The sequence below is a fragment of the Saccostrea echinata genome, unplaced genomic scaffold, assembly GCF_033153115.1.
Source record: "Saccostrea echinata isolate AGI-Se365-2 ecotype Australia unplaced genomic scaffold, CSIRO_AGI_Sech_v1 ptg000001l, whole genome shotgun sequence".
NCBI lineage: Eukaryota > Metazoa > Mollusca > Bivalvia > Ostreida > Ostreidae > Saccostrea > Saccostrea echinata.
In genome coordinates this window covers 840,001-866,042 of record NW_026889750.1, presented here as the reverse complement: position 1 = coordinate 866,042, position 26,042 = coordinate 840,001, and the positions used below count along the sequence as shown (strand labels likewise).

General features: G+C 34.1%; 3 protein-coding genes across 4 annotated transcripts in view; 1 reads left to right on the top strand and 2 right to left on the bottom strand.

Moving 5' to 3' along the window:
- Nucleotides 1–102: 102 nt before the first annotated feature.
- LOC133182433 (prenylcysteine oxidase 1-like) lies at nucleotides 103–9,300 on the top strand. The gene is made up of 5 exons (XM_061317284.1): nucleotides 103–221; nucleotides 3,507–3,713; nucleotides 6,139–6,316; nucleotides 6,690–6,898; nucleotides 7,750–9,300. Exons 1-5 carry the CDS (start codon nucleotides 116–118, stop codon nucleotides 8,526–8,528), a joined length of 1,479 nt encoding a protein of 492 aa, XP_061173268.1. The 5' UTR covers nucleotides 103–115; the 3' UTR covers nucleotides 8,529–9,300.
- Nucleotides 9,301–12,207: 2,907 nt separating this feature from the next.
- Nucleotides 12,208–13,749, bottom strand: LOC133180930 (uncharacterized). The gene has a single exon (XM_061315394.1). It carries the CDS (start codon nucleotides 13,747–13,749, stop codon nucleotides 12,208–12,210), a length of 1,542 nt encoding a protein of 513 aa, XP_061171378.1.
- Nucleotides 13,750–24,325: 10,576 nt separating this feature from the next.
- The window catches only part of LOC133184445 (uncharacterized), a 3,142-nt gene continuing 1,425 nt past the window's right edge, over nucleotides 24,326–26,042 (bottom strand). For both annotated transcript variants that reach the window (XM_061319855.1, XM_061320578.1), the window contains exons 2-4: nucleotides 25,812–26,042; nucleotides 25,541–25,614; nucleotides 24,326–25,304 (exon numbers count right to left, since the gene is read on the bottom strand). The exon at nucleotides 25,812–26,042 is cut by the window's right edge. In XM_061319855.1, the coding sequence (XP_061175839.1) occupies nucleotides 25,209–25,304; nucleotides 25,541–25,614; nucleotides 25,812–26,042 (401 nt within the window). In that variant the 3' untranslated portion in view covers nucleotides 24,326–25,208. The remainder of the gene's footprint in view (nucleotides 25,305–25,540; nucleotides 25,615–25,811) is intronic.

The following is a 26,042-nucleotide window of genomic DNA, read 5'->3' as shown; positions in this document are numbered from 1 at the left end:
ATCATTTAATACTTGCTTGAGTAATTATTACGTTTCCCCTTTATATACAGAAAAGGGAATGTTCTATGAAATTACATTATATTCGAAACTACTGGTACCCATCAAACACTGAAATATGTCAGCTTCCGGCACTAAAATGTGGACTTTCACTTTGGCTTTCATCCTGACATTTTCCCTGCCTTTTACACTTTCCATTGAAGTGAAAGAACCACCAACAATAGGTACAAAATTTGTCATATTGATGCATTATATCAATTTGCTTCCCCTGTCATTTAAACAAACAAATGACCAATGTAGGGATGTGGAACAGCTGTTGAATAGTCCAATCCACTCTTTGAAAAAACGCTATGTCCCTTTGTAGGGTCAACCAAAAGGTCAAAGGGAGAGAAACGACATTTCCCCTCTTCAAGCTACCAATTATTTGAGCGTGCTTCGATAAATCAACTGTGTTTGATTTTTTTCTTTCAATGTATGGGTAGCCCCATCCTGCACTCCTCTGTAAACGTCCCTACACTTCTTATATACCTCTGACTCTTACATCCAAAGGCTATTTTCTAACGAGCTAGTTCCGAATGAGATTTGATCAGAAAATGTGTGTGAAATAAACTGTTAACAAGCAATTCTCAGGTACCTATGTATTTGTTTGAGGTGAAACAGTCACCAGAAATCTAGATAGAACGTTCTATCGTTATACTGATATTGTCCTACGGACCCGGTTTAACGATAGAATTCGTTCCGTGTATTCGCAATGTAACAAAATTAAACACGGGCGATAACTCGAACTCTCTGCATTTTCTACGAAGAATCCAGAGAGTTCCGAATGTCAACATGGCGTTAAATTTGAAGCGAGGAAAAAACGTTGAGAAAATGAGTTGAATTTTCGTATATATATGGATTAATTTGTAGGTTAAAAGGCATATACAATCTCAAAAAGGTTTGTTATGATTAATTTGGTAGTTATTTTCAATGCAACTCCTTTTGTATTCTTCCAAATCATTTCGGAGTGGATCCACTCCGATTTGCTACATTGCAAGTATATGGGACGTATTCTAACTGTGGTGAGGACTTGTCCCGAGACACAGTTAGATTATTCTAATTACCAGAAATCATAAAATCCACTTAATCAGTATGCTCCAATGTTCATTTATCAAAATCGTCATTATTTCAATTTTTCACCAGAAGTACTTTTGATTTGACTTCACATTAAATTTGCGGATTGCTATTCCAAAAATGAAAATTTTATAGCGGAAAACTTATTCCGTTTTGACAAATTTGTTGCATTGCATACCTAAATTTTATGAAATAGACGACCTATTTTGATTTCTGCTTCGATTTTAAAAATAAAGGATTTATCGCTTTATATACAGGAGATTATCATTGTTCTTTGCGTAAGTTTTATTGGAAATGATGAATATTTAATTGTTGCGTATCACCTGGAATGTGAAAGCCTGGATTTTTATTAAACAATTTATTTCCACCTGGGGGTTTCAGCAGTGAGAATTTTTACAATGGATGCTAGAGGTTATGCAGCGCCAAGTCAAAAGTATCTCACCGTAAACCTCTAGCATGCTGGAGTACGTACCCCATCCTGTGGCAATCAACAGGTCCAGCACAATGTAGATTTAGCTTTATAGCTCAAAATAGCTATATAGCTTTATTAAGCTTTTCAGAAATCTGAATAGCTTGATAAAGCTTTTTATATGCTGTTTTCACAAAAATGTTATTTGTAGGTACATGTAATAGGCAAAAAAAAGTCGCAAGTATTTGCCTTTTCATATATACTATGAGCTAACATAAAAGCAACCCAAATCAAAGGTAGTTCTAATATTGCAGCTTTTGAATACTTTTAAGCAAAAGATGTATTTTCATTGTTTGGATAATTGTACACACTTTGTGTGCTTTGAGACATGGATAAGTGTGATTGCTTCACATTGTGCTGAATAGTGGTCAGATGGGTTCGATCACTGGTGGTCTGATAGCTCAGTTGGTAGAGCACCTGACTGGAGATTCAGGGAGCCCAGGTTAGAATCCCGTTCTCGTCCTTTGCATTTTTCTTCTCTCCTGTTACATTTGGTGCCGTGCCATGCCCTAGAAGTGACAGATAAAGACCTGCCAGGGAAGAGCCTGGGTTGGTGTTTTCGAGCGCAAAGACCTTTAAGGAGGAAGGAATGTGGCGGTCAGACATGTTCGATCACTGGTGGCCAGAAGCTCAGTTGGTAGAGCACCTGACTGGAGATTCAAGGGGCCCTGGTTAGAATCCCGTTCTGGTCCTTTGCATTTTTCTTCTCTACTGTTACATTTGGTGCCGTGCCATGCCCTAGAAGTGACAGGTAAAGGACCTGCCAGAGAAGAGCCTGGCTTGGTGTTTTCGAGGGCAAAGACCTCTAAGGAGGGAGGAATGTGGCGGTCAGACATGTTCGATCACCGGTGGTCAGATAGCTCAGTTGGTAGAGCACCTGACTGGAGATTCAGGGGGCCTGGGTTCGAATTCTGGTCTGGTCTGTTGCATTTTTCTCCTCTCCTGTTACATGATTATCTTGTTGACCCAGAATTGACTCATTACATAATATCATTTAAGAAGTAACTTTGTGGTCACAAATCAGTTGCTTTATATAACCCCAAAGCTTTTAGAACTTTTGAGTACAAAGTCTCTCAAGGAGATGCAATGTGATGAGCAATTTTTACATGCATTGTTTTCAGAAGAGTCCAAAGTTGAATACTATCACTACACCAAGGTGCGACTTTTTGTACATGCTGAAAAAAAATAACACAATTAAGAAAGAAGTGTAATATAATTTTATTATCTAAATCAAGCTATTCTGAATAGCTTAATAAAGCTATATTGCTAATTCAAGCTATATAGCTAAATCAAGAGATTGTGCCAGACCTGATCAATATACAAGATTCCAAGATTTCTTTCCATTCAAATGACAAAGTTCAAACCAGAAAACTACAAAGACAACTTTGAGGATTCTTTGGGTTTTTCCCCAAAGATGGTGGCCAAAAGACATAACTTTTGAGAAGTGTGGATTAAACTATAGTTACCTTCAAAGAATTTTTACATACATGTTAATAGTTTTTCGATAAATGTGATTTTAGCAAGAGGATATTCCCGTTGGCTGCCATATTGGAGGTCAGTATGTTCAGATTCCTTAATTCATTATTTAACCAATTTCAACTCACCATGCTGACCCTGAGGGTGACCTCCAAAATGCTGGCCAAGGGGAATAAGTCAGAGAGAAAAATTACAAAAACTTCCTATTTTAGGAATGTGCTCATCATTGAAAATGTTATACATTTTTCATTATTCATATATAATTTTCACAATGTGTCTCTCTTTTACTTGAAATTATATCAAACCTATTTTTCATTAGCATGTAATAGTACGTTTCATAGGCATTACAGGTATTGTCGAGGGGGAATCTGAGGATGTGTAAATTTTAAATATCTAACAGGTATTGTCGGAGGGGGGATTGGAGGAATTACTTAATTTTGATATCTTGCAGGTATTGTCGGAGGGGGGATTGGAGGAACTTCTACAGCCTATTTCCTCAGACAGTTGTTTGGCAATGATGCTAAGATTGACATTTTTGAAAAGAGGCACATAGGAGGAAGGTTAGCTACACTCACCATGGGTGACCACCAGTTTGAAGCCAGGGGAACTCTTATTCATCCCAAAAATATGTATATGGTCAATTTTACCAGGTTACTAGGTAAGTCTGGTAATAAGTAAAATCAGAAAGAAGGAACACTGTAAATACTGTACGTGTACATAAATTGGCGTATTCAAAATTTAGCGCAATCACTGGGTATGGAGTTGTTGGCAAAATCATGAATTAGCGCTATACATGTCCATGCCGTATATTGTATTTATAAATGATTTCTTAGCGGTATTCATGAATTAGCGCATCATTGTATGTGCCAAAGTCGCTAAGTAAATATGAAGCCTGCTTATTTAAGTACACATACAGTAGGCTGTAAAATTTATGTGTGCTTTTTGTATGTATTAGTGTTCCATGATATGATCAAAGTTACTATCAATTATCAAACTGAATCAGCATTGTACAATCAAATAAATAATTGATAGTTTAAAGTTTCATTAGTAAAGGTATCATTAAATAAACTTAACCATGCAATATTCATTCTTAGTAAAAGATATCCTTATAAATGAATACAGATTTTGGAAACTAACTATTAAACATGTTTGGTTAGAAAGTTTGTCCCCCATTTGCACCAGAAATAGAGTAATGTCCCTTGATAATGATAAACAATAAACTGGTTTTGTAAAAAAAAAAAAAAAAATCCAGAATATTTAGTGACTATTGCTGTTAAAAATTTTCTGTCCATTGTTGCTGATGTGCTGCCTTCAGCAACAATTTTTTGATAGTCAACTGTTGTAACAACACTAGTATGTATATGACCAAGATTATTATGTATATTTGTTTCTGATAATAACTGCTATAACCTCAGATGATTAATGCTGTTAATATGAACAATATGCTTATGTGCATGTTTACACAGGGATAGGGCTAAAATAGACTGAGCCTGCTGCCCAATCCCATTCACTTTTGTGAACAAAATATTGTTTAAATTAAAAGTAGATGCACTGTTTTCTACTTCATAATAGAAGTGTCATACTGTACATGTATGTTACAGTAGATAATATAATGTCTCAACATGCCAAAAAGAAAATGGTTGAATATTTTTCAAACTGGCAAAAAACTGTACAAAAGGTGAAAGGGTTAATGATATTCCTGTATTCTGATTTCTCACAATGAACATATTTACATTGAGATGAAATTAAAATACATGTATACAATATGTAGAAACTTATTCAATGGATTTTTTTTGTCCTCAGCTTTCACTGAAAGTGGGGAATATTAATTTGGGTCTTTCTGTCCATCGATCCATATGTCTATCTGTATTTCTGTCTGTGTGTAACACTTTCACTTTCGAACGATATCTCAAGAAGCCTTTGAGCTTTTGCAATGAAATTATATACCACACCTCCCTATGGCCTAAAGAAGACCCCTATCAATTTTGAGGTCAAAAGGTCAAAGATATAGCTCATAAATTCATAATTCTTTTAGTGTGTAGCACTTTTGTTTCCTGGCGATATTTCAAGAAGCCTTTGAGCTTTTACAGTGAACTTTTATATCACAACTCCCTGTGGTCAAAGATTTGAGATCAAAAGGTAAAAGGTTAAGATAAAAAATTCATACATTCTCTCTGTATGTAACACTTTTGTTTCTGGATGATATCTCAGGAAGCTTTTGAGCTTTTGCAATGAAATTTTATATCACAACTCCCTGTGGCCAAAAAAGACCCCTATTGATGTTAGGTCAAAAGGTCAAAGATCACAAATGTCACAACTTCCTATGACATAAAGAAGACCCCTATTTATTTTGAGGTCAAAAGGTTAGAGGTCAAGGTCATAAATTCATACATTCTGTTTGTGTCTAACACTTTCATTTCCAGATGATATCTTAAAAAGTCTTTGAGCTTTTGGATTGAAAGTAATATCGCAACTCCTTATGGCCTAAAGAAGACCCCTTTTAATTTTGAGATCAAAAGTCAAAGGTCATAAATTCATACATTGCAGATAACATTTTCTGGATGATAACTTTAGATTTCTTTGAGCTTTCTTCAATAAAATTTGATATCACAAATCCCTATGGCCTATCAATTTTGAGGTCCAAAGGTCAGAGGTCAGGTTATAAATTCATATATTCTGTCTGTGGTTTTTTCCCCAAACTATATCTTAAAAAGACTGAGATTTTGCAATGAAATTTTATATCACAACTCCCCATGGCCTTAAAAAACCCAAAGGTCCAAAAGTCAAGGTCAGAAATATATACATGTATTGCATAAATAGTTTTCAGAAAATAATTTAGTTTTAATTTCTGTAAGTTTTTGCAATGAAACTTTTGGACATGAATTTCTTTACCTTTAAAGTTAAAGGCCAAAAGTTGAAAGGTCAAGGTTGCCCTTTTTCTCTCTCCATCTGCAAACTTTTCCAGAGGAACAAAAATGCTCTGAATTAACTTGTTTAAAAGATAATCACTAAAGGCAAAATATGCCATATTAACCCCACTGTTATGAGAAGGAGGCAAAACTAATAAATATACAATCTAACAGGTCTGGAGCAGTTACAGGTTGGTGGGGGAACTTTTGGGATTTTTGATGGGAGCTCTATGAGGGTCACAAGTAGTAAATACAGCCTAGTCACGATGGCTAAGCTCTTCTGGAGATATGGCATGGACATTTATAATATTGACTCCTGGATCAATGAGAAACTCCTAAGTAAATTCATGAGGTAAGATTTAAAAGTCAGTTATGTAAATCATGCTTTAAAAAAATAGTCTAAAAATAAGTAAATGTATGATTTATTTAAAGTTGAAATTATAAATTTCAGGTAAAGATAACAAAATCTTGTAAACTAATATGTAATTCTCATCCCCTATGCTTTCTACTTTTACACTTTGGACTGGTCTATGTAAAATTGAGAAATTTGCACCCTCAACTGCTAATGTATATTTAACTTTTGTTAATATATACATGTATGTAGACCCTAGCACTAGTAACCATTTACAATAAATTCTTAATGTAGAGAGAACAAAGTAAAGATGATTAGAAATTAATGGACAGGATATCATTCTTTTAACAATGCTTATTTTTACTCTCTGTAGAATCTATGACATTCAGAGAGCTGGCCATGCCTACACAACTGTTCCTGATCTGATTGGAGCCATGGATCCAGCCTTTGTCTCGTACATGAAGAAGTCCATCAAATTTGTAATGAAAACTGCAGGTTTTGGTGATAAATTTATAGATGAAATGGTCATGGCTGCCTTAAGAACAAACTATGGTCAAAATACAGAAGTGCCTGGCTTTGTAGGTTGGTACTAAAATCATAAATTTGTAGCAAAACATTAGGTAAGCCATAATTTTCTCCTCAGAATGAAGGGGAAAATATGACATAAAACCCAGGAATATAAATGAAATCATATTAAATGACCCATGTCTTTTGTAGGAGATAATAATGTCACTCTTAATGAAATTTGGGGGACATACCATATAACAGGTGTTATCTGCGGTTGGAAATTTTTGCGATTTGGCTCCTGAAAGGTAGCAAATTAATTTCTGCATTTTCAATGTCTGCGGTTGCATTATACCGCAAAAATTTATTTACAGGATATGAACACCAGCGTCTAAGGGTGTGGCAGAACACTGCACTGTTTACGTTTTATAAATTCATTTGAAGACATAGTGATCAAAGGTGCATGAGAACTGATACTAAGCTCCACTATTTATAGTTAGTCTGCATAAATTATATTCAAATCCTTTGTATTTCATACATCTGTAAGCACAATTCTTTTTGTAAGAAGTTATGGAATAACATTAAATCGGGTTGACTGACATATGCATCACTTAAGTGTATAAAATATCTGAATTGATATTCTGTAAAGAAATAATTTGCAAATGTAAATCTGCAAAATTCCGCAAAAATTGGACAACCACAGAAAATACCCGTTATACAGTATTGTTATTGCTGTGCCTAATTTTGTTCTCAGTTCATGTAAATGGTTGGACATTCTGAAACTTGACAATAACATTAATCACCAAGTATAATTATGCTTGCAATAAATGGCCACTGGAAATGGGGGAAGTGGGGTCTGTTTGGGGTGACATGCAAAAGTGGTTGCAATAATAAAGTTTCAAGTTTATCATGTGTTTGTGTCCTTACAGGAGCTGTATGTTTGGCTGGGGTACAACCCGGACTCTGGGCCGTCAAGGGAGGCAACAAACAGGTGCCCCAGAAATTAGTTGCAGAGGCTAAGGCTCAGGTCCTTCAGGGGACCGTAATGTCAGTCCAACTTCTGCAGTACCAGGACAAAACTTATAGAGTGGAGTACGTTGATGCTGAAAAGAAAGAACGACATAAAGATTATGATATTGTTATCATTGCCACGCCTTTACATGATGAAATGTCGGAAATTGACTTTGAAGATTTCCCAAGTCCTATTGAAAATTTTCCTCAGAAATTTCATAAACTCACTGCTACCTTTGTAGAAGGAACACCAAACTCTAATTATTATGGCATTGACAATGCCGAGGAGGTACCCATAGAAATTTTAACCTGTAACGACACAATTCTACTCAATTCTCAGGGTAAAAAAGAAGACGTTCTTGGTAACCCAGCAAATGTTTACAAAGTTTTCTCTAATATACCACCAAGTGAGGAGAATATAAAACAAATGTTTACCAGTAAAAAAGACATCAGAATGTTCTCTATGATGGCCTACCCGGAATACTCCACAGTCGGGGAAGAGTTACCTCCCTTCGTGCTCCATGATTCACTCTATTATTTAAATGGTATAGAATTGGCAGCTTCTGCCATGGAAATGAGTTCTATAGCAGGTAAAAATGTGGCTCTGTTGGCCTACAATCACTGGCATGGAAATCTGGATAAGATTGATGAACCTTATTTAGATCCAGTCTCAGAAAAAGATAAAACGGAGCTGTAAAGAGTGCAATAATTAGGAATATCTTGTGTGTTATACATACAAACAAATAATTGTTAAATAGAAGTAATGTAGAAATAAGAATATTCCAGTTTCAGAAACTCTGCTATCCCTCTAATTTTGTACTTATGTAATTATTTTGTGCTCAGTTCAGTATGAATTTTTTTTCTCTAGTAGAAAGCACTTAGAGACTAAAACCTTGTGTTAGAATTTTATTTAATTGTGTCAGTTCATGTACATTATATAAATCATATACTAATCTTATTGAACAATTGGGGATATTTAATCATTTGGGGCTTGTTAGTCATTTTTTAAGGTACAGTAGTCAGTAGTTTATTAATCACCATTTCCTAATATTCATGTTCAGTTTTATCTTTACATTGAATGGGTATATATAGATCTACCCAGCAGAAATATATAACAATTTGGCACACATCACATTATTTGCCGTTTCTTTCTCAGGAACATTCCATTAAATCTAGAGAGTGCACCAAGTCTTAAAAATACATTTCATGAAATACACCTAGTCAATGTTTTAACATATTATTTATGCATGCATCACCATTTTTTTTGTCTTTTTTTGAAGTACAGGTATAATGTATCAGGCCATTATCTTCAGGAGGTATATTATCTAGTCGTGATAGATACTGGTATGAAGTACATATATTGTTAACAACAAAAAAAAGTCATTACAGGATCAAATGTCTCTAGGTTACATAATGCTACAAGGTGTGATGTCATCTGTAATTTGCTTAATATCTTCTTGTACATTGAAGTCGGGGGGGGGGGGGGGGGGGGGAGGTTATAAAGCAATCAATAATGAATGTGTTTGTGCACAATTGATGACATGATTATTACACATTACCCTTTGCTAGGTGACACCCCACTATGTCGTGCTTACCCCATTATGGTAAAATACGCATTCCATACTTTTGATCACTGATTTATTCTTAAGATACAAAATGTTTGAAGAAAATTCATGTGCCAGTGATCATAACAACTACATGTTATTTGATAATTGTTATAAGAAGTACCTGGTATGTGTTTTGTAATTAGATCTCAATTTTATTGGTAATGTACCAATATATATTTTTTAAATAATACCAACAAATTATATCAGGTACTTACCTATTAAATGAAAGTACTGATGAGCAAAGTATATTGGTTGTATCAGTAGGAATTTTTGTTATACTCAATAAAATACCTTGTGAGTAATGATCAGTTTCAAGTCAAATAAGTTCATGTAGGCCTATATGTATTGTGTAATGTTAGTATGAATAAGAAGTATCGATTTTATCATATCAGCATTGTGCATACTTGTCTTACTAAATATTTTAGTATTGTCAAAGTGTCATTTAGACAGGTGAAATAAGTGTGGATGTGTGAAATAAATGTAGAAAGGTCTAAGCCTGTAACCTTGTTTGCTCTTCTACATAAATTATGATAATTTCCTTTCTTTGACATTACAGAGATATTTTTGAAGATGTAGTCATATAGACATTCCTTTTCCTTGGGAAGCATTCCTTACCTTATTATTATTTGGGTGTATGGTCTTCATTTTATTTATTGTCTGTTTATTGTATTAAATTATGAAAATGGCTTATAATTGAAACATGCTTGTCGTATATTAAAATCCAGTCAGAGATTTTCTATTTTTTCCTTATACAGTAAAACACGCTTATAACGAAGTGCCAGGGACGGACGATTTCCCTTCGTTATAAATGTAATTCGTAATATGTACAGGTATCCATTAAGTTCAAACTAGTAATATATTTTAAAGCCATGGGAAATGAAAATCTTTTCGCTGTAACCGTCAATTCGTTATATGCATGTTCACTATAAGCATTTTTTACTGTAAATGTTTTGGTAAATGTTAATTTTTTTTTTACAAATTTACATGTATATCATTTCTTTTCTTATGAAGATTGCATATTTATAGTTTAGAATTGTTGTCATAGAAAAAAAAACAACAAATATATACCTTACTTTTGTCAATATTTGCAGATGTTTTAATTTTTGTGTGGGATAAAATTTGATTAACATTTGTTGAATTCATATTTGTCATGTTCAGTTTACAAATAAAAAAGAAAAATATTGTCTAACTTGTGTAACGTTTTTGCTAAGTACAAATGATTATTAGGTTCGCTTAGGTTTCCTTCCTAAGAATGACGCTTATAATATTAAAAAAAATTCTGTCCTTCAAAAAGGACTACAATACATGGACCATAAGCATGCGTATCTAAGAGAAATCAAAGAAATATTCTGTGTTGTAATGAATTATGTGTTTATCTGGAAACTTCGTTTTTTCTTTATAATTTATCATAGTTGTCTAAGTACTAAAACTGTAATAACTAAAACTTGATATCAATTATTCTTGATCAAGGCAAACTAATATAGTCTTGACCTTTAAGGTAGGAATTAAATGGGGGGGGGGGGGGGGGTACAGTGTATCATCTATGTATCACAATTATCCTTACGCTATACTAGTATGTGAAATGTTTTGGTCAAGCTCAGAATTAAAATTATTGTCCCGTTTTAAGTAGTGATGTTTTGAAATTTCACCTGAGTGGACATCCTACTTTGCCATTGTCAGATATCTGTAATATCTGTTGTATGCCGTGATACGACCTCCAAAAGTGGTATGACTGCACCAAGGGTCTCTGTCTTTAGAGGACTTATCTGAGTGGTTAACGAGTCTTGAAAAACCACGACAGGGAACCCTTGTGAAAGGCGGTATGACCCGACCTCCTCAGTATTTGTTTTCAAAACTGAATTATATTACTACATTTTCCCCCGTTCCCCCCCCCCTCTTTCACTCAATCTTGTCGGTACGAGAAACAAGCTTTGTGCATACGTAGGCTAGTGCCCACTTCTGGCGTTGGAATTGAAATAAGAATTAAACATATTAACAAGAATTCTTGCACAATTATCCCTCCATGAAAATTAGAGAATTGTGGAGTAAACGCCGGGGGTTTTATTCGCGAAAAAACAGTGAACGTCGAATCGCCAAAAGCGAATGTAACTCACATTTAAAATAAAACTTGCTATCTGGAAACAGAGGGAGAAAAAAGTCTTGAAATCCAAATATTTTATTTATTTCCTTGCATACAACATTTGATGAAAAATCCATGTACTCAACTGTCAATATATTTTCACCAGATATTGTTTTAGGAGTGATAATAACACATTTTTTAAATGATTTTAATTTAGTTAATTAACTGCAGATGCCAAGTTCCCATTTCGCCATAGTCTTTTTAACTCATTTCTACCCGGTTCCATCAGATAAAGCAAAATGAAGGAAAATTAATGCATGGTCGGACAACAGAGACATATCCATGATTCTCCTGTGTGTTCTTACTTCCATGACAAAAGCTATACAATTGACGTCAAGAATGCGTCATTTCAATCCTGAGGTAATGAAAGTTTGAAGTATTTTAAGGTTTTTATTGGATGTGGGTTTATTTCTTTTATTGGTGAGGGGGTTGTTAATATTCAAATTAAGTCAAAGAATAGGAATGAATTCACGATTTACTTACATTTCAGTTAATCAGAACCGTTAGATAGGAAAAGAGATTCGATAACGTCAACAACGCCATTTTACGAATAGATTTTTTTTTAAATTTCATTAATTGTTATATGAAGAGTAATTTTTAAATTCAATAGATGATCAAATGTTTCATCTTTAGGGGACATTCAGACCTGATTGCTTTTTATACTTTTCTACTAATGACCCGATATTTTCTTTGTCTTTTTCCGTAAGAGTCTTCCTATTAAAATAAGCATCCGCTATCCAAGGTAAACCGATAACAAAAACACTTAGAAAAAATTCTTGATGTCCTGTACTGTTTTTGCTCTTATAAATTGTTTGAAGCGTGATGAGAAAATATATAAAGGCAAGAAAACATTTACAAATAAAGAATTTCACATTCTTGAGAGATCTTTTAAGTCCTTTTTTAACAAAAGTGTAAAATTTCTCTTCTATATATGGTTCCGATTGATCCTTTAAAATTTCTAGAAGAATTTTAGCATTCAGATCAACCATTTCTATTTCATATTTTATAGCATATACTATTATTGACATCCCCACAACGAAACTTCGAAGTAATTGTTGGTGTAGGGGAAGCAAAACGAAAATAATGTAAGTTGCGGATCTTAAAATAAAGAGGAGAGAACTGATCATGGGACGTAATGTTATCGGGAAGGTTATCATTATAAGTACTTTTATCCACCATTTTGATTTTGAATTACATTTGCGAAAAAATAAATGTGGTATGAGTAACCCCTCTATTAGGATTTTTAAAAGGTAAAAAGCGGCAAAAATAATTAAACCAACTACAACTAATATTGTAGCAATGGGAAGACCGAGAATAAATGTTATATTCTGCAACTGGGCTTTGGATAATATATTCCTCAGTTTGGCTTTCCACCCATCTTGAAGATATTTACCACTATTAAATTTGTTTTTAAAATATTCTGGTAATTTCGAAAATTTACATTTCTTTTTAAAAATTTCAATTTTGTCACCAGGAGGAATATATTCATAATAAGCAGTCGCAATAAAAACAACTAAGTAACTTGAGACCATCATGAAAATCAGATCACAGGTACACGATGTACTACTCCCTACTAAGTCGCAGAGTGGTTCGTTTGAATACATTATAAAGTGTGCATGAAAGAGTTTTTCTGCTATTGCATGCCTGTAAAGAACTCTGTATAAACCAATGAAAAGTAGTATTGTCCAGTTTACGACAGCCGAAAACCGAAAGGTAGGGGAATTTAACAAAATATTTCCTAAAGACCCTGGCGAAAATGTATAGGTTTTTATCGGTGTGTACAGGAACTTTTTCATGGCGCGTTTGATGCCACTTGGCCTGTCTCCTCTTTTATATCTAAATTCCGTAAACTTTTCCTGTTTTATCAATTTAAACAGCCATAAGAATTGTATCGCAACCAAAAAGCTCCCCAGTGCTATGATGGCATGTTGGAAATCTTTCTTTAGATATCTGTACTCGTTTTCCTGCCACTGAATCATAGTTTGACAGTCTAAATCATATCCTATCCACACAGAAGTTACGTAAAAAAGTAAAAATTTTAGAAACCTATCCGTCTCAAAGTTACGGTTACACAAAGAATGACTCGAATAATTGAATAACAAAGTACTCCATAGTATTTTTTTAACGTCTTCAATGTTGTTTTCATTTAAATTGCAGCCTGGTGGTTCCATCTTCGGATGTAAGCGAATACTTGCATCTTCACTACCAAAATCCGAGTAGCCAAAAATTAGTACGAGATAATCAATGGGCATCTGTCTCATAAGGTCCTCGTCTGGGGAAAGAAATTGCCACTCAGTCAGGCGATGTTTAAGTACTTCGTTCGAAACAGAACACCCTTCAATATTCAAATGGATGAAAACAAGGTCAATTTTTTTCACGCTTATAATTTTGTGTAGCTTTGCAATTACTTTCTCTAGTTCTTTTGCAGATGTTAAATTAATCATGCAAGTGTTATTTTGTTTGAAATTGTCGAATTTCTCTTTCCCATTAATAATTTGAGATTCATTTGAATCAAAGGTTGTGTTAGAAGAATTGCTATGACGAATATTTCCATCTTCCTGCCGTACGAGTACAGTGAAGAATACCAACACAATAAGTGGCGTATGGGAAGACCACATCTGTGAATAAACATATAGACTTTTAATGAAATTTGCATTAGAATTTAATAAAACATTTTGAGAAATTAGGTTTTAAAAGTCACCCAGATTCTCTTTCATCAGTTTCTCTAAAATGTTAGAATTTTCTAGTGAGTATTAGATGGATTGTTTTGATTTACATGCACTTGTAATAGTGATTAACCCAATTGCAACTCTCATGGACAAGCAAAACAAAACAAAAAACCCGCACTCCCTCCAAAAAAAAAAAAAAAAAAAGAAAGAAAGAAAGAAAGAAAGAAAGCCAAAAATGGGGGAACTGACTGGGTTTGAGTCGATACTTCAATTTTTTTTCATATATGTAACATCCTACCAGCTATCGAGGTTCCAAAATCATTTATTGACACTGCAGTGTATATTTTATAAATTAAATAACTCTCTGAAAATCGCACCGCTCAATATGTGTTCTCATTATATTAGTAATCGGTTTATACCCATCTCCCCTTAGTTGATTTTTTCTAATTAAGCGACTTAAAAAAGAAAAGAAAGAAACTACAAAGGAGAGAAAGAACAAGATTGTTTACCTAAGTACCCATAACGGGGGCTAAACATGTCTTGATAGATGCTGCTTTTAAAATGGGGGTGGATGTGCTATGAAAAAACTCTAAGAGGATTAAAGTTTTTTCTAGTTTATTTAGAGTAAAGAGGAAGCAAACACACCTTTACAATTCTTTGATTGAAATAAACCACACACACACACACACACCCTCACACACACACACACACACACACACAGAGAGGGAGGGGGGGGGTAACCAATCTGATCCATAGAAACTCTTGTATGTGATGGGTGGAGAGTTCCCACCTCTCACATTGTTTAGTGAACATAAATGGGTGGAATATTATTTCTTCTAGAGTACTTTAACCGGTATGTAGAAGTTCCATGTTTGCATCAAATACATGTACTATGGAATCATCAATGTTTGTGGGGGGGGGGGCAACGTTCTTGGATTTCTGGGTCACCCTTATCACGAATTTACACCCCCTCGAACAATATTGATTCATGGAATCTTCTGTATATACGAGTAACCTACGAAATTAAGTCCCCACGAACCAACAAAATTTTGCTTGCCCCACGAACATTGACCCCCCACGAATTAAAATGATTCCACAGTATTTATAAAATATATATAGGTATCCGAGAAGGAATAATGAATTCAACAGATTTGTTATACAGCGAATCCTGTCTAATCTGAATGTTGTATAATCCGAAATCATGTATTTTCGGTGATTACCTTTAGTCCGTTAAAATGTCATATTCGGCCACTAAAACAGATTATATTCGTTACAATGAATTTTTAAAAAGTTATACAACGAATTAAATTCGTTTTTACAAACTTGACAATTTGTTACTAGTAATTATATGAAATTCAAAAATTATTTTTTGATAGGTCATAAATAGGTTTCTGTAGGAAAATCACTTATTTTAAATTAAAAGACCAGAAGACGAAAATCCGGGTTTGGTTTTCCAGATCATGCCCCTTGTTGTATTCTGAGTTTCATATGCAAATTAATGATGATTTCATTGAAATCAAACATCCAATCGAGTAGTAATATGATAATCAGCATACAAAATTTCAACACGCCTCATCAAGCAAACTGTCACGCTGTCAGTAAAACGATAATACATAGGGAAAAATGTGATAAGAAAGCTTAGGTGACCTATAGCTAGTAAATGGATGGTGATGATTTGATTGTGACTAATGGTGATCATATTCAGTTCCAAGTCTAAAATCTGCGTCACATTTAAGCCGATGGTCGGGCGACCAAATTTTTCTCGTAATATATTGTGTCGCCCGCATGGTTCGAATCCCACTGTGGGACGTGGAGACCGGTCCTTCGGATGAGACCGTATAAACCGAGGTCCCATGTCGCAGTAGGTGCTGGCACGAAAAAGATCCCTCACTGCTCAATGGCCGTAAGTGCCGAGTATAGGACAAAATTTGCAGCTCTCCATCGGCATGTGGTGGCGTCTCCATGTGAGTGAAAAATTCTCGAGAGGGACATTAAACAACATACAAACAAACAAACATAATATATTGTCGGTTGGAAAAATATTATCGGGCGACACTGTATCGGGCGACTAGGAGCAGTTACATTTTTACGTAGATTATATTTCAGTCGATGTTCGGCCAATGAAATTTTTATCGTACCGTCGGATGAAAAAACATGATCGGCCGACAGTATTATCGGGGACGTAGAGCAGTCACATTAATTCTTAGAAATACTAATGACTTTTAATGTTTGAATATTCATACGTCGGAAAACCCTCGCCCGATCATCGAGCGCTGAGCCGCAGTTTGATTTTCACCATTTATGAAAACACAAAACACCCCTACTAATGTTATTGTGATTTAAATTCAAGACACGTGATGTTGGTTGACCCATCCAAAGGTCATATGGGTGCAATACCTAAATGTCGACCGACCGACGACCGACATAACAAACTATCTGCCGATGGTGGGCAATGATCGAGGGCTGGTCGACGACCTATTTAACGACTGCTTCAATTGCGATGATCGAGGGCTGGTCGACGAACTTATTTAACGACTGCTTCAATTGAAGAAAATGCCACCGACACAGAAAAAATTAGAGGTCAAATCGGGCAAGACAACAGTAGAAGAACTGCTGACTGTCGCTCGAAGTTTAAATATTTATAAGTCGGCCAGTCGTCGCCCGATCACCGAGTGCCGAGCCGCAGTTTAGTACCAATACCTAACTGTCGACCGACCGATGACCGACTTAACTGCCTGCCGATGGTCGGACGATGATCGACGGTTGGTTGACGGACTATTCAATGACTGCTTCAATTGAGGAAATCGGCCACCAACTCACAGAAAAAAATAACTTGGCTCGTCGGACACAAATTTCGGCCGACGAAAGGATCAAGAAAACAGTCGATGTTGACTCTCGCCCGAAGAAACCCATTATTTCCTCAAGAACCATCGGCTGTTGGTCGTTTTTGGAAATGTGACTGGGTTTTACCGGCAAAATCCAAAAACGAAGGAATAAAGGAAACGCCATATGACAATAGATGATTGTACAAAATTCTTGATGAAAGATCATTTATATCCGACTTAGTATATTGTTAGTTTGCTTCAACAAGATACATGTATATAAATCTTCCTTTTGTAGAAGCTCCTTATGATTTGATCAAACTATATTTCCATTTCTATTTGTTTTCTCTGTGATAACTCTTTGAAAGTTAGGAGAGTTGATTTCTTGATCATTCTAAAGGAATGCAAATTTTGCCAAGCGAAAGGTCAGTCCTAATATGCATGTAATTCTCGTGCGGCTGTCTTTGTGTTTGACGTCAGTGGGCGGGGACTATTGAAATTGACATGTGAGGCCTCGTGTAATTTAAATCTATTAGTCTACATTTTTAAAATCTAAATTTACATTTTTATTTCAAAATGAAATGGAAATATAAGGAATCACTGTCTAGTTAGTAGAGTATGCCAGGGACATCAACGATAGTTGGAAACGTGGGATAATTTATGCATAACGGGCTTCGCCCTTTATGCAAATTATCCCACGTTTCCAACTATCGTTGATGCCCTGGCATACTGTACTAACTAGACAGTGATTCCTTAAATAACCGCAAAATGACAACTTCAGGAAACGCGAGAAAAGTGACCATAAGGAGAATGATTATGAAGATGAGTGGAGTCAAACCCAGTGATTAATACCAATAATCAGCGTTTGAACGCATAATCGGTGATAAGAGTGGAAGTAAAAAATTAAAGAAAAAAAAACAAAACAAAACTTTACACTACTACTTGAACCTTTGTTAAAATCACTGATCTTTTAATTCAGGGGAGATTCTAAGCGTATTCTCTTCTATTGACCCCAAAATCAACATATATACTTATAATTGACGATATATTTAGTTATTTAAAATATCTTAAGTTTACGGAAGATGGAAGGTGATAGGTAAGAAAAATATTTTATCAGGCGGCCGCCATATAATTTTCTAGCGACCGCCAAAACATTTTAAGGCGGCCACCAAAAAAATCTCTGTCGAACACTGGCAAATTCCATGATTTGGACAGTTAATTAAGTTTGTTTTTTGAAAATTAATTAAAAATGACATTGCCAGAATCTTATACATATGAAGTTTACAAAGTGAAGAAAACGCCCCCCCCCCTTCCCAACTTCCTCTTTTCCCACCGCAACGAAATACATGTAGGATTTTTTTCAGGTTTGAAGATGTTGTTTAGGTTTTCTTTCATTTTAATTGAACAAAAAAATTAATTCAATTTAAAAAAAAAACTTAGCTGTGAATACGGATACTCATGATAAACCCGGAGCGTATTTGATGCTGTTTTTGGTATACACGTACTTTAATTCTGACGAATATACATTCAAAGAGATTTACCAATGGATATACAGTCCTTATCTTTATCAAATTTGGTATATAGATGTTTATGTGCAATGTTGTGCGCATTGTGCAAATCAAAACAAAATCTGCGGATTTTGCAGCCAGCCATTGAGTATCCAGTTGGTTTTAAAAAGAAATATCACCAATCTTTCACTCGTAAATGACAAAATTGTGAGTGTCTATGGAAAATGTGGAATAAGTTGTTTTTGTTATCATCAACAAAATACTAGTAATACATATTGACTGAAGAATTTCTTTCTGACAATATGTCCTTGGAGAACTCTGTAGCTCGCTGGTCTGACAAAAAAATGGGATGAACAACTAGAGAGCTACAGTGCCACCGCAACCCATTCAACATTTGAATAAAGTTAATATTTATTGGGCATAAAAATGTGTTCTGTTTCTAGATGTATTTCTCTGTATATTTAAGCTGCCATTATAAACAAGCTACGGATCTGCAGCTAAGAACAAAGAAGATGGGCGAACAAGGCGAGTGAAATTCCTACAGCTTCACATGTATAAAATCAAATTCAGTTTGTGAACTAAGTATTAAGAGCAAAGTTAACGTAAAAACTATACAATAATAATTTTTTTTAATATCAACTGAAATAACGAAAGAGACTTTGTTATAACTGAGATGACATTTTTTCACTTTCTTACTTGTCCAACCATAGGCATTTAGTACTCCTTGTTCGCCCATCCTCTTTGATATGGACATAATGAATTTAGGACCCAAGTCACTGAGAAAATTCAAACTTTTCAGAAGAAACCATATGAACTTCAATATCAATATGCAGTTGAATATTTATTAAAAAAAAATTGCATATTTGCTTTAACCGGGGTTCAAGAGGAAGACTTATACAAAAATTATATATATATATATATATATATATATATATATATATATATATATATGTATGTATATATGTATGTATGTATGTAGTATACTGTAGGCTGTAGGGGTGAAAATACTAGTAGTAAAATGGGAAAGAAAATACTTAGTAGGTCGGATATAACCGCCTCTTGATAACACCACAAATATTTACCGTGCGCAAACTATATCGTACTACTGACTCAGTGTTGCCGGATGACAAAAATGAGATACTGGTATGTAATTTTCCAAGAAAATTTGAACAATACATAATACATAAAATGAATGTTTTCACACACCGAAGGGCTGTTTAATTTTCTTTTACCACCATGACCACACTGGGTTATTCCTACAATTGTTATAAAATATATACATAAAATGAATGTTTTCACACACCGAAGGGCTGTTTAATTTTCTTTTACCACCATGACCACACTGGGTTATTCCTACAATTGTTATAAAATATTATATGCAGATAAAGCATTCTGTACATTAAATTTGTATTAAAACTTCATTTTTTTTTCGAAATTCTACCCGGTTCACATACGCCCACAACATCACATAAGCGTAAAATACAAGAAATAATATCCGAAGTGAGCGACAAAAAAGCGGCGGCGTAAATCGAAGATTTTTAAAGCGCTTGGCTCTATAGTTCTCTGCTTTATCTGTCCGAATTTTCTTAATCAGAGAGCTACAGTTCCATGCAGTTCGCCATCTCCCAGCCATTTCTTATTCAAATGCTATTTAAAATAATATTTAAACCTATAAGCACATCCGAAGATCACGAGGACATGTTGCAATTTTTTAATGTTTGTAGAAAAGTCCAGGGTTTTCTTAGGTATGTAAATTTTGCTATGCGTTCACATAAAAAAAAAGTTTGCGTGAAAAATACACCCGGATTCACAATTTTTGTTTATATAAAATTTGCTGACCGTGTGTAAATGGGCGCATGTGAACGGGGCTATATTAGGACCATATATATAAGATTTAAAGGATAATTTGTTTAAAACTGAACCAGTGGCCCCTTTTTACAAAAGAACTTAAGTCTAAGACCAAAAACTAAGTTGATTGTAAAATTTTGCAAAATTGATGATTCCGTTTAAAATCGCTAGCGTAAAAATATCTTACTACATCCCTTTTAAAAAGATTAAAACCATTTTAATATAATGTAAATTAAAAAGTTATGAGCAGAATTAAATTTTAGTCTTAGTCGTACATGTAAGTTCTTTTGTAAAACGGGTCCCTGCCATCTAAAAACCTTAACCTTTTGCATGGCTTAGGTCCTAAGAAGAGCTAAGTTGGTGGTAAACTGAAAAGAAAAAAACATACAATAATATCTTTGGAAGCCCTCCTTTATCTTTGTTACGTAAATAACATGTTTAACTGCATGTTTTGCATTGTAATTAACTACAAGGAAAGTTCTTTAAGGAAAGTGCTGAAAAAGACATTAGAAATTGCAAATCATTCTTCCTTAAGTAAACATCAAGCAGGCAAGTGCTTATCATTCAAATATAGCTTTAGAAACTACCTATTGATCTAAAAAATCTTTAAACAATTTGTCCACTTGATGTCAAAAGTTTTTTTTTTTCTACAATGGGATGTATTTCCATATATGATGAATTTAACCCCACAATGAATGTGAAACCTCAAACCGAGAAAATGGAGAGAAAAAATCCCTAAGTAGTTGTGACATTGATATTTTCTTTTTTCATTTTGTTTTGTTTTGCATTTAGCAGTACCTATCAGGATAAGTTTTACTTACATTTTTCTCAGTAGATGTTAACCCCTCTTTCCATACAAAGAAAGTGATCGTGATCACATGATATGATACATAACCAATCATGTTCAAGTATCATGCATTGTTGCACACGATTAAAGTGCATTTAAAATGAAATATTTCTAAATATTTTCTGGTCTCTGGTCATAATATATATTTTGTGCTAATGAATTTAAGTTTTGTTTTCTTCAAAAGTTAAAAAGAAAATTTGTGGAAGGGAAAGATATTAATAGAAAAAGAGATATAGACGGTTAAATATTAACAGCTGTGAAAGAGAAACTTCAGGAGTACTGTACAGCAATATACTTGAGAAGTGATGTACAAGTAAATAAGATGTGGATACTTAAAAACTCCATGGAACTATCAAATTTGAAATCGCAAAATTTTACCAAAATCAATAACATCAAAAAGTGCGACTTTTAACATTTTATACAGCGATTTCCCACGATAAATTAAAGTCCAGGCTTTTTGACATCATAGACGACTGCTTTTTCAATAAAAACGGAACTAGTAAATTTACTTTCCTTGTATTGGTCATTTGCAAAATTATTTTGTTAAAACATTCTGATTGTAAACACAAGTATTCTGAAGTTGAAAGAGTTAAAAAGATTCTTGAGTTTCTGATTGACAATATGTATGTAGTGGAGATCAGGTCTTCCAACATCTCTGTCGGAACTCCTATGGGTACTTATTGCGCCCCGTTATTAGCAGACACCTATTTTTGTATTCATATGAAGCAGAATTTATTTAAAAATTATGCATGAGAATGAAAAAGGATGAAGATAACGAACAGTGATCGATCTCATAAAAACTACAAACAATACAGATATTTGAACAGGGCATAAACACGGACCCCTGGAAATTCCAGAGATGGGATCAGGTACCTAGGAGGAGTAAGTATCCCCTGTTGACCGGTTCGCACCCGCCGTGAGCCCTTTGTATTTACCAAGAAGACGGAACATTTCATATAATTAAAGGCTTAACAACTGGTATGAAACAAGTCAGCCAAAATGCGACCCATGAGAGGTTATATTTGCTAGTAAGGTCATAATAATGACTATAGAATTAACGAAATGTTGCTGTGGCTTTCATCTCGACATTAAGATATATCTACGACAAATGATCAATTAACAAAAATTACTTCCATTCATACATAGACTCTATATATCTCAGTGAGCTTGAAATAAAATTTACCACAGTCTGCCACATCTGTTTCATATTTGGATATTTTACTAGAAAAAGACGTTAATGGTAACTTAAGAACAAAACCTCATTATACTTGTGGAGACTTAAACTTCTCTATCGTCAATTTTCCTGTAGCCGTTTAAAGCCATCATTTCGCTAATTGATTTGAAGATAGATACAATTGAAACAAATCCACAAAGGATTTGAAGATAGGTACAATTCAAATATACCTAGGTTCAATTCGTTTTCTGTTATTGAAATGAAATGTATGGAGATAACGAACAGTATTCAAGCTCAAAGGTCCATTAAACAGTACAAATTTTGGAGCAGAGCAAAAACGGACCTTTAAAACATCAGAGGTGGGATCAGGTGCCATGGAGGAGTGAGCATCCCCTGCCGACCCGTTACACCCGCAGTGTGCTCCTTGTCATGACCGGGAAATAACGTAAAAATCCGTCGTCAATTCAGTGTATATAATGGCCTAACAATTAGTAGAAAAAACCTCAGTCAGCATTTGACTTAATAATAAATTGTATTTGCTGACAAGGTCATTGTATCGACCATAGAACTTACGAAATGAGAATAACGAAAGCTCCCTCTAACAGCTACTTGAACATGGAGGAAACTGCATTTTTATTGGGAGTAGTTGTTATTTTCAGTTCTTTACTAATTAAAGATAGTTTCAATTCAATTACACCTATCTTTAAATCAATTATACCTATCTTAATCCATGGCATTTGACATATCTTCAAATCAATTGTACCTATCTTCAAATAAATTAAAGATAGGTATAATTGAATTAAACCTAATCCCTATCTTTAATTCTTTTAGAGAGAAATACAACTGATTTGAAGATAGGTACAATTGATTCGAACATAGGTACAATTAATTGAAGACACATGTTTAAATATTTGGCGTTCCATACTAATGTTGTCTATAGAATAGAATATAATCTTTGTGGACTTATTTATATTGGTGAAACCAAGGGTTCACTTAATAAAAGAATATCAGAATACTTAAACATTCCAAGGAACTTCTGGAAGTTTTGTAATCCCAAAATTTTACTAAAATCAAAAACATCAAAACTTTCGACTTTTCATCCCTATATACAACCATTCCCCACCATATATTAAAGTCAAGACTTTTTGACATCATTGACCTTTTTTTAAAAAATGGAACTCGTAAATTTACTTACCTTGTCATTGGTCGTGTACAAAATTATTTTGTTTAAAAAACATTCTGAATGTACATACAAGTACTCTTAAGTTGATATTAAAAAGATGCTTGAGTTTCTGATTGACAATACCTATGTGGTTTTTGGAGACCAGGTCTTCCAACAATTTGTTGGAATTCCCATGGGTACCAATTGTGTTCCGTTATTAGCAGAACTGTTTTGTATTCTTATGAAGCAGAATGTATTCAAAAACGTCTGCATAAATCCTATCGTATAAATTCAAAGGACATGGTGATTTGAGGACATGAAGGCACCTAACACTTCATTACATGGTAACAGTCATTTCTTAAGATCATTATCATGTACTGAAAAGTTCTGTTTTAGCCAATGCAAGCCCCCCCCCCCCCCCCCCCCGGAATAATGAAGTAAAAGTGTGACTTTTTACTTAGAGGAGGTCATGAATTTGTGTGGGTTTTTTCTGTGATACACAATGACCATGCATGACACGTTTATTTGAAAAAAGAACAATAAATCAAGGTAAGGCAAGTCTTCCTAAAAGGGGAGACCTAATTCAGCAAAGAGTTGCTCTTAATTGTGACTCACAAAATTAAGCACACAGACTATAAATGTTGCGGATGTTCCCAAATGATCTGTGCGCAACAGTTTTGACAGTGAATAAGTATGTCCTGAATTATTAGGTAGAAATAAATCGAACAAAATCTTTTTATTGCACATCCATTTCTCTTTTGTTCAATGTCTGGGGGTATGTAATTCAAAAATAAACAACACATATAAATACAAATGTACTCTGGAAGTCGAAATACTAGTAATTAAATGCCTTCTTCATAAGGATATTAAACAATCCTGTACATTCAGGTAAATAAAAATAAAATCTAATACAATCTACATTTCATTTCTGTAAAAGATATCAGTAATATTTTCTTCGGATTCTTCCTGGCGCCGACATATTACAAAAATGAATAATATAAAATTATGTAAATCAGATTAAATTAATAGCATAATAAAGCACGAAAGTCATTTGGAATGAAAACAACACATTAAAAAAGAGAAAATACCACTGGCAAAAGGTTAAACATGCATAGTTTATGGTATGGTAAAAAAAAATATATCATTAAAATATATGCTCTTACATACATGGCAAGAATATTGCAAGAGGACAAAAATTAACTCACAGGGCTTTTAAACAATCGTAACATGTGAACAAATGGATAATTAAAAACAAAGTAAAAATTATAACTAACAAACAAATGAAATATCATTTCTATCAGATTACATCTGAATCTTATATATACAATATTTTATAGTACATATTATGAATAGATCAAAAGTATTTGTACACTAGTATTTAATTAAACTCCGATTATTCACACAGATTCAGTATGTATAATACCGTTCAAGGTACATGTACTGCAATAAAGGAAAACTACCACACAGCCTTTGAGTGTGAACGTATTTCAAAAATCTACAAAATTTTCAGATATATAAACAACTTGTTATACTTTTATGTAATCCTTTTTAATTTAATTTTTCAATCACTTTTGTTTTTTAACTTGTATTTCTCGAATGTTTATTCCAGAATCCCTTTGGTTATCGCAAATATTGCCAGAAGTACAGCGAATACAACCAGTAGCATACAGATTATCTTCCTTCTTTTCATTTGTTTCTGAATATAAAACAAACACGAAACTTATTGTTAATGTTTAGGAAGTTTATACTGATGAAGAAATCTCATTGAAAACATTTTAAATTGTTAGTAGAAAAACATGTAAGAAACATAGAGATTCACTGACAAAAATAATCCAATCTGATAAACTACCCCATGAAAGCAAAGAATACTAGTATATGACAAGTAATTCAACTCAAAATGCCAATTCAAGTTATGCCTGATGTAATGCTTACCTCTATAGCTGGGTCCTCTTGATAAAGTGAACCTATGATTCTATCTTGTCTGCAATCTCTGTCATTTATCTGACCTGCCATAGAATGAGAATACGTTGATACAATAACATGATTAACTAAGAGAAAATACCTTAAAAGCTAAAAAAAAATAATAATAATAATAACCTTAATATTTCATACCTTCTCTCTTTTACTCTTTAGGCAATTTTGACGACTTCTAAAAATTTATATGTTTTGAAAAAGACTTATTTATTATCGTTTCAAACTCTACCCTGATAAGATCCTGTAAGACTGACAACTGGATAACCTGGAGGAGGTGGATAGTGATTGGCAGGATAATTGGAAGGATAATCGGCAGGATATGACGGATACTGTCTATAAGTGAATCCTCCTCCATGTAGATCCTCGAAATTCACTGAGTAAGGTGGCGGTTCTCCTGTTGAACCTATCGTGGATCCATTAAACCCACAAGAAACTGGAGTGTAGCCCTGGATTTGCGGAA

Bases quoted from the DNA above. Each gene is read 5' to 3' on its own strand.
- LOC133182433 (XM_061317284.1), top strand. From the start codon at position 116: ATGTCAGCTTCCGGCACTAAAATGTGGACTTTCACTTTGGCTTTCATC. The intron at 3,714-6,138 runs GTAAGTCTGGTA...ACAATCTAACAG, and splicing joins CAATTTTACCAGGTTACTAG to GTCTGGAGCAGTTACAGGTT. The intron at 6,899-7,749 runs GTTGGTACTAAA...GTGTCCTTACAG, and splicing joins AGAAGTGCCTGGCTTTGTAG to GAGCTGTATGTTTGGCTGGG.
- LOC133180930 (XM_061315394.1), bottom strand. From the start codon at position 13,749: ATGGAACCACCAGGCTGCAATTTAAATGAAAACAACATTGAAGACGTT.